The following is a 13,465-nucleotide window of genomic DNA, read 5'->3' on the forward strand; positions in this document are numbered from 1 at the left end:
AGACCCCATAATCTTATTAATGCTGGATAACATGGACATATAGCGTAGTCTTTCAGCCAGACCCAGTCATTTGTTTTTCAAAATAAGGCTAGGCCCCTGCAGGTCGGGGAGTAGAATAGACCCGCTGTATTCCCTGCATGTCGTAAGAGGCGACTAAAAGGGACAGTCTGTTTGCCGTGGACTGCGACCCGTGTCGGTGGAGAAGGGGATCCTGGTGATTGAGTGAATGGTGAGACTGCGGTCCTCCTGAAGCAACACATCACTTTGGCCCTGGATTCACCTAGTCGGGAGGTTATATAGGCCTGGATATAATCAATCGGCTGGTGGTGCTTAGCCCTAAAATGCAAGCAGTATTGATATTTCATCGACTTGAGCCAATATACGTTTGCCTGCTATAATGTTAAATTATGGCAGTAAATTGTTATTTTGTAACCAACTTTGCATTTTAGAAGGCAGCTGCTTGTCAGGCCAATCTGGGTACATTTGTCCTCGGAGTATAACACTTTTTGTATCCCTGGCGTCGGCAGGATGAATGGTTCCTAAGCCATACGACGTCCCCTCGTTGGGCTCGGTGGTGGGTGGGGAGCAATGGTGTCGAAAATAAAAAAAATCAATTATGGCTAAACACAAACAAATCAAAAGAACAAGAAATGACTTATCAAGCGACTCGGAAGATGACCGTGAGTCTTTTCCGAGATTTCTGATAATTCAGGCTACCGACCCAAACAAGCCTCTCAGATTGTCACCTTTCGCGATCAACAAGGGCATTGAGGGGTTGGCTGGGTCTGTACATAACGTGTCTCGGTTAAGATCGGGAGACATCCTGGTAGAAGTAGACAGAGCAGTACAATCGAAAAACTTACTGAAGGTGAAATTGTTTGTAAATATCCCCGTCAAGGTTTTTCCTCATAGATCCCTCAATTCGAGCAAAGGAGTTATCCGTTGCTCCGAGTTGAGAGATTGTGAAACTGAGGAGATCCTTGATGAGCTCTCTGACCAGGATGTCACGGAAGTCTTCCGTGTTTCTTCCTTTAATAACGGTGAGAGGAAGAGGACGAACACACTGTTTCTTACTTTTAATGCACCAAGTATTCCATCATGCGTGAAGGTGGGTTATCTCAGAGTAAAGGTTGACCCTTACATCCCTAATCCAATTCGGTGTTTTAAATGTCACAAGTTTGGACATTTTCAGAGCGTTTGTACCAAACAGGAGTGCTGCAGTAAGTGCGGCCAAGAAGGTCATGTGGCATCAGATTGCAAGAACTTGGTCAAGTGCATTAATTGCGGAGGGAATCACTCCTCTGACTCCAGAAATTGCCCGAAATGGTTAGAGGAAAAAAAAAAGGAAAGAAAGACCTTGCAACATGTATCCTATCCTGAAGCACGAAAGCGCTTTCAGTCCCAACAACCGCAAAACTCTTCGTACGCCGATAAGGCAAGTGTGTCCCCTGTAGCAGCAAAACAGAAAGTTCGAGGGAAAACACTTACTGATGCTTGCTGCCAGACAACTCTAACTTGGATGAAGGGAGATTCCCCAAGTAGTACAAGCAAACACATATCTACTAGCACAGGAGAAATAAAAACTCAGAAAAAGCCTGAAGAAAACCAAAAAGATCCAAGAAAGGTAGAAACTCCTCGTCGGAGCAGAAGTTTGACCAGAGACCCTGTAGGGACAAAAAAGGCTTCTGGCAGTTTGACCGATAAAATCAAACAAATCAAAAAGCCAGTAGAGAAAGTAAAATCTAACCTATCAGAATATACAAGTCAGAATAAATACAGTAGTCTAACAATTGAAGGGGTGGAGGAGATGGATGTGATCCCCCCTTCCAATCCCCCTCCGTCCAAACTACAAGTTGTAAAAAAAGGATAAAACATAAATGCATCCTAATAAAGACATAGCTGTTGTTCAATGGAACTGCCGCGGCCTTAAACCAAATTATGAAGAAATTAAGCGTTTGATGCATGATTTTAATCCTCTTGTTTTCTGTTTACAGGAGACATTCTTGGGCCCAACTGATAATATTACTTTTCGTTATTACAATATTTTCAACAAGTGTAGTAGTTCATTGGTAGATGGTAGATCCATTGGAGGTTCAACTATCTTAATTAAAAAGGGAACCCCACATGAAATAATTAAAATTCAAAGTAACCTTCAAGTCATTGCGGCCAAGGTGACACTTCACTGCACCTTTACCATATGTTCAATATACATTCCACCTAGATTTGAACTTACTCAAGGAGAATTAGATAGGCTGGTGGATCAACTTCCAGAACCTTTTCTGTTAGTTGGTGATTTAAATGCCCACAGCCCCCTTTGGGGATGTCAAAATTTAGATAGGCTAGGTAAAATTGTAGAACAAACGATAGATCATTTTGATCTATGTATTCTAAACAACAATACAATGACTTATATTCATCCAGCCTCTGGGTCCAAGACAGCTATTGATTTATCAGTATGCTCACCCACTATTTTTATGGACTTTCAATGGAATGTTCATAATGATCAATGTGGCAGTGATCACTTTCCTATACTCATTGAAACGGTCAGGTGTTTACCGGAAGAAAGAACCCCAAAATGGCAACTCCTAAAAGCAAATTGGGTTGACTTTTCAAAGCAATGTTCAAACAGCATTAATCAAGAGAAGTTTAGGAATAAAGAAAATTCCCTTAATTCATTTTCTCATACATTAATTGATATAGCCACCAATACCATACCAAAATCAAATTCTTCACTTCGGAAGCATAATCCTTGGTTTAATACAGACTGCAAAGAAGCTGTTAAATATCGCAAAAAAACGCTGAGAAAATTTCAAAAACATCCAAATAATGACAATCTCCAAAAATATCGTGAGGCAAGAGCCAAAGCCCGCAATATCATTAAAAAAGCTAAAAGAGAGTCTTGGAAAAGTTATATCTCAAAATTGAATATTCATACTCCCATTAACAAAGTATGGGAAATGGTTAAGAAAATAAGCGGAAAACATACAAGTAATCCTGTTCCTTTCTTATCGAAGGCGGATGGAACCAAATGTACCGAAAGATTAGACATAGTCAATTTATTAGCCCAAGAATTTGAACATAACTCCTCAACTAATCACTATTCCCCTGTGTTCCAAGCTTACAAAGGTCAAGCTGAAAAAGGGGAACTTAATTTTGCTTCAAACAACACAGAAGACTATAACATTCCATTTAATATTACAGAACTAAAAGATTCCCTCAACAAGTCTCATGATACAGCAACTGGTCCGGATGATATCCACTACCAGTTTTTAAAACATTTACCAGATGAATCTCTTCTTGTCGTTCTGGATATTTTCAATAGTATTTGGAGGACAGGTGTTTTCCCAGATTCTTGGAGGGGGCTACCATTATCCCCATTCCAAAACCTGGAAAGGATGCTTCTAAACCAACAAATTACCGACCCATTTCCTTGACTAGTTGTTTGTGCAAAACAATGGAGAGAATGATCAATACTAGATTGGTGTGGCTTCTAGAAAAGAAGGGACTTATTACCAGATTTCAAAGTGGTTTTCGTCAAAATCGAAGTACTGTTGACCAACTCATTCGCCTAGAGTCTTATATTCGTGATGGCATTATTCGGGGACACCATGTGGTGTCTATCTTTTTCGACTTGGAGAAGGCGTATGATACTACTTGGAAGTATGGCATTATGAGAGATCTTTATAATGTTGGGTTGAGGGGCAAATTGCCCATTTTTATCAGAAAATTCCTGTCCAACCGAGTTTTTAGGGTTCGCCTCGGATCCAGCTTATCAGAACTACATAATCAAGAAATGGGTGTACCTCAAGGGAGCATTCTCTCTGTTACCTTATTCTTGTTGAAGATAAACAGCATCGTAGATGTTGTTACGCCGCGGTTTGATAGATCTCTATTTGTCGATGACTTTTGCTTATCTTGTTCGTCGGAAAATATGGACACTATAGAAACAACTCTACAAAATTGTCTACATAGAATCGAAAAATGGGCAGATGAAAACGGTTTTCGTTTTTCAAAAACTAAGACTGTATGCGTACATTTCTGTAATAAGCGATCTTTACACCCTGATCCTGAACTTAAAATAAATGGTTCTATCATACCCGTATCCCAGCAAGCTAAATATCTTGGACTGATATTTGATAACAGACTTAATTTCAAAGCTCATATTGATTATCTAAGGGAAAGGTGCATTAAATCGTTAAACCTTTTAAAGGTCGTCTCCAGAATGGATTGGGGTGCAGATCGCATTGTTCTACTGCGCCTCTATAGATCTTTGATCAGATCGAAACTTGACTATGGCAGTGCAGTATATAGCTCCGCAAGAAAATCCTATCTCGAAAAATTAAAACCAATACAGAATCAAGGCCTTCGAATCTGTCTTGGGGCTTTCCGTACTTCTCCCATGGAAAGCCTTTATGTGGAGGCTAATGAACCACCTCTGCATTTACGATACGAGAAGCTTTCTCTTAGCTATGCGATTAAATTAAAAAATAACACATCAAACCCAACATATGATATTACTTTCAGACCGCGACATGTTGGTTTTTATAACCTTAAACCATCTTCAATAAAATCTTTTGGACTTCGTATTCAAGGAGCTCTAATACACATACTAAATAACACTAGTATTTCTCCTTTTCTAGTACCTAAAATACCACCTTGGATGATTTTTGAGCCAGTAATTGACCTTACATTAAAAACTTTCAAAAAGGGCTTCACTAGTGACCTTGTCTATTTAGATAAATTCGGTGAGATCAGGCATAAATACAGAAACTTCCAGGCTATCTATACCGATGGGTCAAAAGATGAGAATAAAGTTGGATCAGCCTGTATTAGCAACAATGTACAGGACCAGGTTAGATTACCGGACAGTGCGTCTATATACACTGCAGAATTGTTGGCCTTGAAAATGGCCTTACACATTGTTGAAAACACAAATAAAAGACACTTTGTAATTTTTACAGATTCCTTATCTAGTTTAATGGCTTTGCAGTGCAGAAACCTTAAACACCCCTTTGTTGTACAGGTTGCTAGAATCTCTCTATAAACTTGATGTACTATGCAAAAAGGTGGTTTTCGCATGGATACCGAGCCATACAGGTATCAAAGGAAATGAAAAAGCTGACAAGTTAGCTAAAGAAGCTCTCAAATTAGAGGTAACTAAAATACAGATCCCATATACAGATTTAAAGTCGAAAATTAATATTTACATTAGAAGAAAATGGCAAACGTCATGGGATTTAAACCCTGTCAATAAACTATACCAGCACCAATCAGTAATCAAACCACATAATACAATCCCCTTAACTAAACGACGTGATGATATTGTTTTGACCAGGGTTAGAATCGGTCATTCTCATTTGACGCACTCTTATTTGCTCGCAGCGGAGGAACTGCCCCGTTGTGTATCGTGTGATTGTGTTTTATCAGTTAAGCATATCCTTATTGAATGTGTTGAATTTAGCCACATACGTACTAATTTTTATGACGTACCGGATTTAAAAACGTTATTTTGTGACGTTTCACACTCAAGAATTGTGGATTTCCTTAAAGAAATAAATCTTTTTCTCAGATTTTAAAAAAATAACATTGAAGATTATCAAAGCAACTATGACATTTATTAAGACATTAAAAATTAACTATAGTCTTTCGGAGGAGACTTAAAGCTGTCGGTCCCGTGTGATGGAGAGCAACCCCACTTGCACGTTAAAGAAACTGCTTTCCTATTCGAAAAGAGTAGGGAATTTTTTCCCGGGAAAGTAGCCACCCAACTAACTCAGTATACGCATTAAAGTAATATCTAGCTTGACACTTATATGACACATTGTGTTGGTAGTGTCGTTAAACCCTAATCAATCAATCAATCAATCAAAATAAGGCTAAGAGTAAAAATATGAATAACTCCAAATCTAATACCAAGCAATCCTTGAACCTAAGAACATGTTTTTAAAAAGAGGTTTAGAATGTTGTCTTTATTCCAGACCTAATCATTACAAAAATTACAAAAAAAAATCTTCTAACATAAGACCCTATCATATTCTCTTGGAATAACATGAGTTGTAAAACGTACTCTTTCCTCCAGACCAGGTTATCTAAGAAATGAATTAAAAAAGAAAATCAAATCTAAAACCAATTTTCAAAAGTTACACCCAGTAAAAAATATGTCTGTACCCCACACCCAGATTCTTTTGTATAATAATACTAAGACCCCTACAAAACATTGTAATTATGCATTTGCAAAGAAAACGTCCATTTTCCAGACTTGGCTATTATTTAAAAATAAAATTGTCTGAAACAAATACCCAATAATCTAACTACTTTGGAATAAGATGGAGATCGATTGTAGACTTTCCTCCAGACGCAATTATTTCAAGAATAAAAAAAACCCAATAAAACCCAACCCCCAACAACGAATATAAGAACCAACAATCCTCCAAATTAAGACCAAGTACAAAAGCACATGTTTAGAGCGTTGTCTCTATTCCAGACCCAGTCATTTAGAAATTAATTCAAACAATCTTAAAAACATAAGACTTTGTCATATTCTTATTCCTGTTGAATAACATTATTATTATGCTTAGACCTTCGTCTAGACCCAGCTATTTATAAGATAAACAAATATTGAAAAAAATCAAAGCTGAGACCAATCTTTAAAATTAAACCCAGTTAAAATGCTTGGGTTTAGAGAGTTGTCTTTACCCCACATCCAGTTCTCTTAAAATACAAATTAAGCAAAAGATTAATCTAAAAACTTAGACACCAGCATCTCCCAAACTATAAAACCCTGTGATAAGGCATACCGTAAGTTGGTATACAACTTGTTTTTGTTTGATGGAAGTGAAATAAATAAAATTGAATTGAATTGAATACCACAAAAACGTCAAATTAATGAAGGGCGTAAATATTCAGATCTGAATGGTACGCGCCTTAAAAACCCAAAATAACAACAACAACAACAACGTTATTCTACATCAATGATATTGTGGCGTCTTTGTTAATATTGTTTGTCTGTTTTTATCGTTTCTAATAATTTCCTATTTTGAAATAACTGCATGGGTCTAGAGCAAAGACTACACCATATTTAAAGACTGGGCGTTGTGGCGTGCGCCTGTAATCCAAGCTATGTGGGGAAGTTACAAATTGATGCAGAGGTTCGAGGTTCGAGCCCTGGTCACGTCTTTCGGATGGGGACGTTAAAGGTCGGTCCAGACGTAAATAATCATATCTGATTGAGACACGTCTGACGTCTGTTTGGTGATACTTGATTAACCTTATGTTCAAGTTTAATGAACTAGGTCTATATATTTTCTAAGTTATGATGATATTTCAAAATCTTAACCTCAGGTTAAGATTTTGATGTTGATTCCCCCAACATGGTCTAAGTTCATTGACCCTAAATGACCTTTGACCTTGGTCATGTGACATGAAACTCTAATAGGATGTTAAGTAATACTTGATTAACCTTATGGCCAAGTTTCATGAACTAGGTTTTTATACTTTCCAAGTTATGATGTCATTTCAAAAACTTAACCTTAGGTTAAGATTTGATGTTGACGCCGCCGCCGTCGCCGTCGGAAAAGCGGCGCCTATAGTCTCACTCTGCTATGCAGGTGAGACAAAAAGAAGTAATAAAAATAATACTAAATAAAATTGTTACCCTACTTCTCATACAGTGGGTGGCAAAAATAGTCAATCATGACTTATTGCCAAATAAAAACATGGAATGGAATGGTTATCCCCTCTTGTTAGAATGTTTTTCTTTTATATAATATATCATAGATCGTCAATCAACAACTTTATCGTTTTCGGGAAGTAATCCCCCTATTGTTTACTGATATCTTATTTCTCAGGGTTTTTTTCATATGTATTTTAATGTTTTGTTATTTAGGTTTTTCATAGAAAAAAGGAAGGAATATACAAGAAATTATTTTTTTTTGAAGGACAAGTCCACCCCAACAAAAACTTGATTTGAATAAAAAGAGAAAAATTCAACAAGCATAACACTGAAAATTTCATCAAAATCGGATGTAAAATAAGAAAGTTATGGCATTTTAATGTTTCGCTTCATTTCACAAAACAGTTATATGCACATCTCGGTCGGTATGAAATGAGGAACTGATGACATCACTCACTATTTCTTTTGTATTTTCTTAAATGAAATATGAAATATTTTTATTTTCTCGTCATTGTCATGTGAAATGAAGTTTCATTCCTCCCTGCAACACGTGGAAATTTATTATTTTAACATTTTGTGCTTAAGGCAAGGAGGTCCTAATCGTCAAATTCGTAAAAATTGAAATAATGTATAATTCAAACAATGAAAACCAAAAGAAATAGTGAGTGAGTGACATCATCGACTCTCTCATTTGGATGTAGCTGGCTATTCATATAACTATTTTGTTAAAAATAAGCAAAACTTTGAAATGTCATAACTTTCTTATAATTTTACGATTTTAATGAAATTTTCAGCATTGTGCTTGTCTGATTTTCTCTATTGATTCAAATCAACATTTTATTGAAGAGAACTTGACCTTTAATGGTTGCGGGGTCTTTGTTTTGTTGTTGTTGTTGTTGTGTTTTTAATGACTTTTATAACTGGGTCTGACAGAAAGACTACGCTACATTTCCATGTTATTCAACATAAATAGGATCGTGGGTCTTTGTTTTTTATAATTATTATAATTTTTTAAATAAATGGGTCTGGAAAAAAGGCTTTGGACTTATATTATAATTTTTTTATTAACCGGGTCTGAAAAAAAGATTTCGCATTTTTGTGCTATATAAACACATTACTATAAAGTTTCAGCTTTTAGTTACCGGGTCTGGAGCAAACACTATGCTTGATTTTCAATTTACCATTAGCGTCTGGAGAAAAGACTAAGCTCGATTCTCATTTTTATTCCACTGGAATATCATTAATGTATCTCATTTGGGACTAAAATTATAATTTTTGAAATAACCGGGTCTGGAAAAAAGACTTTGGATTTATATCATGATTTTTTTAAACAACCGGGTCTGGAAAAAAGATTTTGGATTCATATCATGATTTTTGAAACAACAGGGTCTGGAAAAAGACTTTGGACTTATATTATCATTTTTGAAACAATCGGGTCTGGAATAAAGACTTTGGACTTATATTATTATTTTTTAAACAACCGGGTCTGGAATAAAGACTTTTGGATCATATGATTATTTTTTAAACAACCGGGTCTGGAATAAAGACTTTGGACTTATATTATTATTTTCTAAACAACCAGGTCTGGAATAAAGACTTTTGATTTATATTATAATTTTTGAAACAACAGGGTCTGGAAAAAGACTTTGGATTTATATTATAATTTTTGAAACAACCGGGTCTGGAATAAAGACTTTGGGCTCATATTATCATTTTTGAAACAACCGGGTCTGGAATAAAGACTTTGGGCTCATATTATAATTTTTGAAACAACCGGGTCTGGAATAAAGACTTTGGATTTATATTATAAGTTTTGAAACAACCGGGTCTGGAATAAAGACTTTGGGCTCATATTATTATTTTAGAAACAACCGGGTCTGGAATAAAGACTTTGGATTTATATTATAATTTTTGAAACAACCGGGTCTGGAATAAAGACTTTGGATTTATATTATGATTTTTGAAACAACCGGGTCTGGAATAAAGACTTTTGGTTCATATTATTATTTGTTAATTAACCGGGTCAGGAAATGAGACTTTGCACTTTTGTGCTAAATGAACGCATTACTATACGATTTAAGCTTAGAACGGATTTGCCAAAAATCCCTTCAAATTTATTACATTTGTGGGTAAAGTCATTATTACATTTGTGGGCGATCAAAAATTATTACATTTGTGGGTAAAGTGCATTATTACATTTGTGGGTGAAATTATTACATTTGTGGGTAAAGTGTTATTACATTTGTGGGCGTTATTACATTTGTGGGTAAAGTGTTATTACATTTGTGGGCGTTATTACATTTGTGGGCGATTATTACATTTGTGGGTGTAACAGGGTCTTAGAGGGAGATAGTGGTAGTTCGGGGTATAGAGTCTGTGATAAGATACTGTGGGCCAGTGGATTTAAATCCCACCACAGCACCCATGGCCGTTTGGTAATAATTAATTCTGCATTTGCAACTCTAACAGTTTTAAAATCAGTATCTTAGCTGGTTTTTACTTCAATACTAAGGTCAGAAAATAAGTATCTTACTAGGAATCTTGCTCAAATTATATACTTTTAGCCAGTTTTGGCTCTTAATTCATTGATTTATCCAAGTATTTCACTGTATATTTAAGTTACCTATAAGGTTGGCTTGAGCCAAATGATTCAGAAATCTGATTGACAAGTAAAGGATTTTATTTTCAGTCATCCTGCAGAATGATAAATCATTGCTTTTGGTGCAATGCATGAGATGCATATAATTGGCTAGAACATTCTGACGTCATAATGCTCCTCAGTGCAATTTGTGGCTTACTGAACAAAAATACCAATTTAAATATTTGCCTTATCCAAGATTTTAATTGCATACTGGCCCTCTGTTTATATCAGAAAAATATGGTTTATACTTTCACAACTTGCAAGATATTTGTAATGTAGATATGAATGGTGGATAGCTACAAATTTGAAGGAAGTGGTTTGTACAATAAGTGAATAATAATCAGATCTATGTTGAATTTGAATGTACATACCAAGGCCTCCATCCCCCAAACATAACCCTTTATGGCAACTTTTTAATTAAAATTAAGTACAATTTTATCACTTATTGTTTTGAATGAGTTATCGTATTCTAAACAGGGTGCCACACTTGATTGCAGCTATTGTTATTTTATTATTCCCTTTTTCCAAAGATATAAATTTCTTGTGTATACACCAATAGTATTGTCTTTCTATAGCTATTTTGGGGTTAATAAAGTTGCAATTTCAACTTCGATGTCTAATGAAAATTGTGGTTTCAAACAGGTAATCAATTATGGCCAGTTATAAATAGTAATATATTGTATGTAATACAGTCTTTAGGATTGGAATGGCTGATCAATTCTGTTTGTATGAAAATCAAACACTCTGCCATTATTAGCATGGGAGGAATAAGAAATATACATTTTTTTCACCTCAAATCACCTATTCCTAGCCATCCAAAGCCCAAAGTGAACTGCACTTCAATGAAAATTGGTTTTTCGGAGATCTCAGCACTCCAGATCGGAGCGGCACGTCCATTGCTGAAGAGCTTCTTAAGCAGTACAACGGAGAAGATGGCACGTTCATTGTGCGACAGAGTGATCGTTTGCCGAATAACTATAGCATTTCTTTCTGGTACATCATCCTCAGTGTGGGGGATTGTTAATATCAAGCACTTGCTTAAACAATGAACTGCTGCTGTTTTTTTTATTCAAGCAAAATGAGATAACTTCATACTGTCAATTATATTTCATTATATTTGATAAACACATCACGTAAGAGTTGCTTGTAGATCATGCATGCATAGTTATTATTCTTGTGCAATTTGGTGCCAGTATGTGTAACTTCGTACAGCATGATGTATACTTCTTAGATCTGTAGCAGTTCTACATTGGCCAGTAGGATAGCTGCTACTGCTTGTTATGGCAATTTACACCAGTTGCATAAAGCAAATGTATGTGAGTTGCCATTTTTCAATGAGTAAAGTTGCAACAACTCTTTAGATGAACTCACCTTATGTGAAGCTGACGTTTCACAAGAAGAAATTGAAAAAAAGTATATATCAAGTTTTATTGATATGTGGACACACTATATTATTTCTAACATATTTCATCACTTTGGTATCTAAATTCAACAGATCACGATTCCATAGTTGATGTTATTTGGTTGATAATCATGCCATCACTTTTACTAATTGATTTCTTTTGATCAGCACATTTGATGATTTTCATGGAAAATATTAAAATTGTGCCATTTATTTTGTTTCTTCCGTGGGGGTGATCAAAGATGGTTAGCAACTTGTAAAGGACCCTGTTATCAAGTTTGCAATAGAAAGAAGTTAATGAAACACTAAAGCTTTAAAGTTAAGATTTGCATAGAGCTTGACAGAAACGCCAAATTTTACTTTCTGTGGTATTTTTTTTCTTTACTGTTTTTCCCCAAAAGACTATAGGTTTTGTGGAAAACACTTTTCTTCTCTAACAGCATTACAACTATTGCAGAAAAGGCCAAGAAACTGTTGTTCTACTGAATATAGAGGGTTTATAAAGAAAGGAGGAACCATAAATATGTATCTCTATGAGACTGATATTAAATCAGTGACAAAAGAATCATATCTTGAAAATTGCACATATTTTTATTTTATATTTCTTTTTTTTCAGAACAATGGTGTTCAGTTATGTTTGGTTCCAGAAACTATATTAAGGCATCATTCAAATGCTTATGAATTATACTTTGAAGGGATTTATTTTCTTTTCACTGATTTGATATCTTTCTCATTGAAAGATTAGAAAGTTTTAGTTTCGTTTCTTTTCAATACATGTTTTTCCTTCTTGAAAATTCTTTAAAGGATTTATCAAGTTTTGCTTTGCTTGCTTTTTACAACTAATCTCAATTATTTGCAAGCAGTATCAATTAATCCCTCCTCTGCACTCTTTCTTTTGACTTTGCTTCATACTCACACTCACCTTAGGCCACACCCAATGAAGAGCTTCACTACTCCGAACCCTGGTTTCACGGAAAACTAAACACAAACCCAGACCAGCAGCCCCGCACTGTTGCTGATGAGCTTCTTACACGATATCAGCAAGGCGATGGAACATTCCTTGTTCGTGAAAGTGAAACCTTCAAAGGAGACTATTCCCTTTCATTCTGGTATAGCTTCAAATTCTTATAATTTATCTTTTTCTTTATTTCATTTTATTTTTATTTATTTATTCATTTTTTTATTTTTTTTGGGGGGGGGGACGAGCTATGGATTGAATACAATTTGCAGAGTCTAATAGAAAGCCATACTACAGAAATGCAGAGATGCTGATTATCAAGGAAAAGTTAATGGTTTTACTTCAAGAAATCATAATTCTCATTGTTTTCTGATCCACACTTTGATAACCTTCATTCAATTGTCTTTAACATTGAGAAAAACCTTAGAGATTTTCGAGAAAATTCAGATGGAATTAAAAAAAATTTACTCTCTTTCAAATGTTCTGGTATGGCTTCAAATTTCTTTTAGATTCAGTCTGTGAAAAATGGATTAAGACCTATATACCTGATTTATATATTGTTAAACTTCTTCTGGAATATTAGAGAGATCCCCAGTGCCCTGTTTCATAAAAGTTATTACTATGATAACTTTGCAATCTGATGACAACTGCCATGGAATCCTTTACTTTGATTGGCTATTGACCATTGTTACCATGGTAATAACCATTGGATGGCAATGTTGCTGTGCAATAGTAACTTTTATGCAGCAAAGCCCCTCCATCTGTGAAAAATCTCTATGAAAGATAATATAT

The 13,465-nt window shown here is 35.3% G+C and overlaps 1 protein-coding gene across 3 annotated transcripts in view; it reads left to right on the top strand.

The window, feature by feature from the left end:
* The window catches only part of LOC121407285 (1-phosphatidylinositol 4,5-bisphosphate phosphodiesterase gamma-1-like), an 85,548-nt gene that overhangs the window by 48,183 nt on the left and 23,900 nt on the right, over window positions 1-13,465 (top strand). For all 3 annotated transcript variants that reach the window (XM_041598267.1, XM_041598268.1, XM_041598269.1), the window contains exon 18: window positions 12,643-12,824. In XM_041598267.1, the coding sequence (XP_041454201.1) occupies window positions 12,643-12,824 (182 nt within the window). The remainder of the gene's footprint in view (window positions 1-12,642; window positions 12,825-13,465) is intronic.

Source organism: Lytechinus variegatus, chromosome 2 (genome assembly GCF_018143015.1).
Source record: "Lytechinus variegatus isolate NC3 chromosome 2, Lvar_3.0, whole genome shotgun sequence".
In the NCBI taxonomy this organism is placed as follows: Eukaryota; Metazoa; Echinodermata; class Echinoidea; order Temnopleuroida; family Toxopneustidae; genus Lytechinus; species Lytechinus variegatus.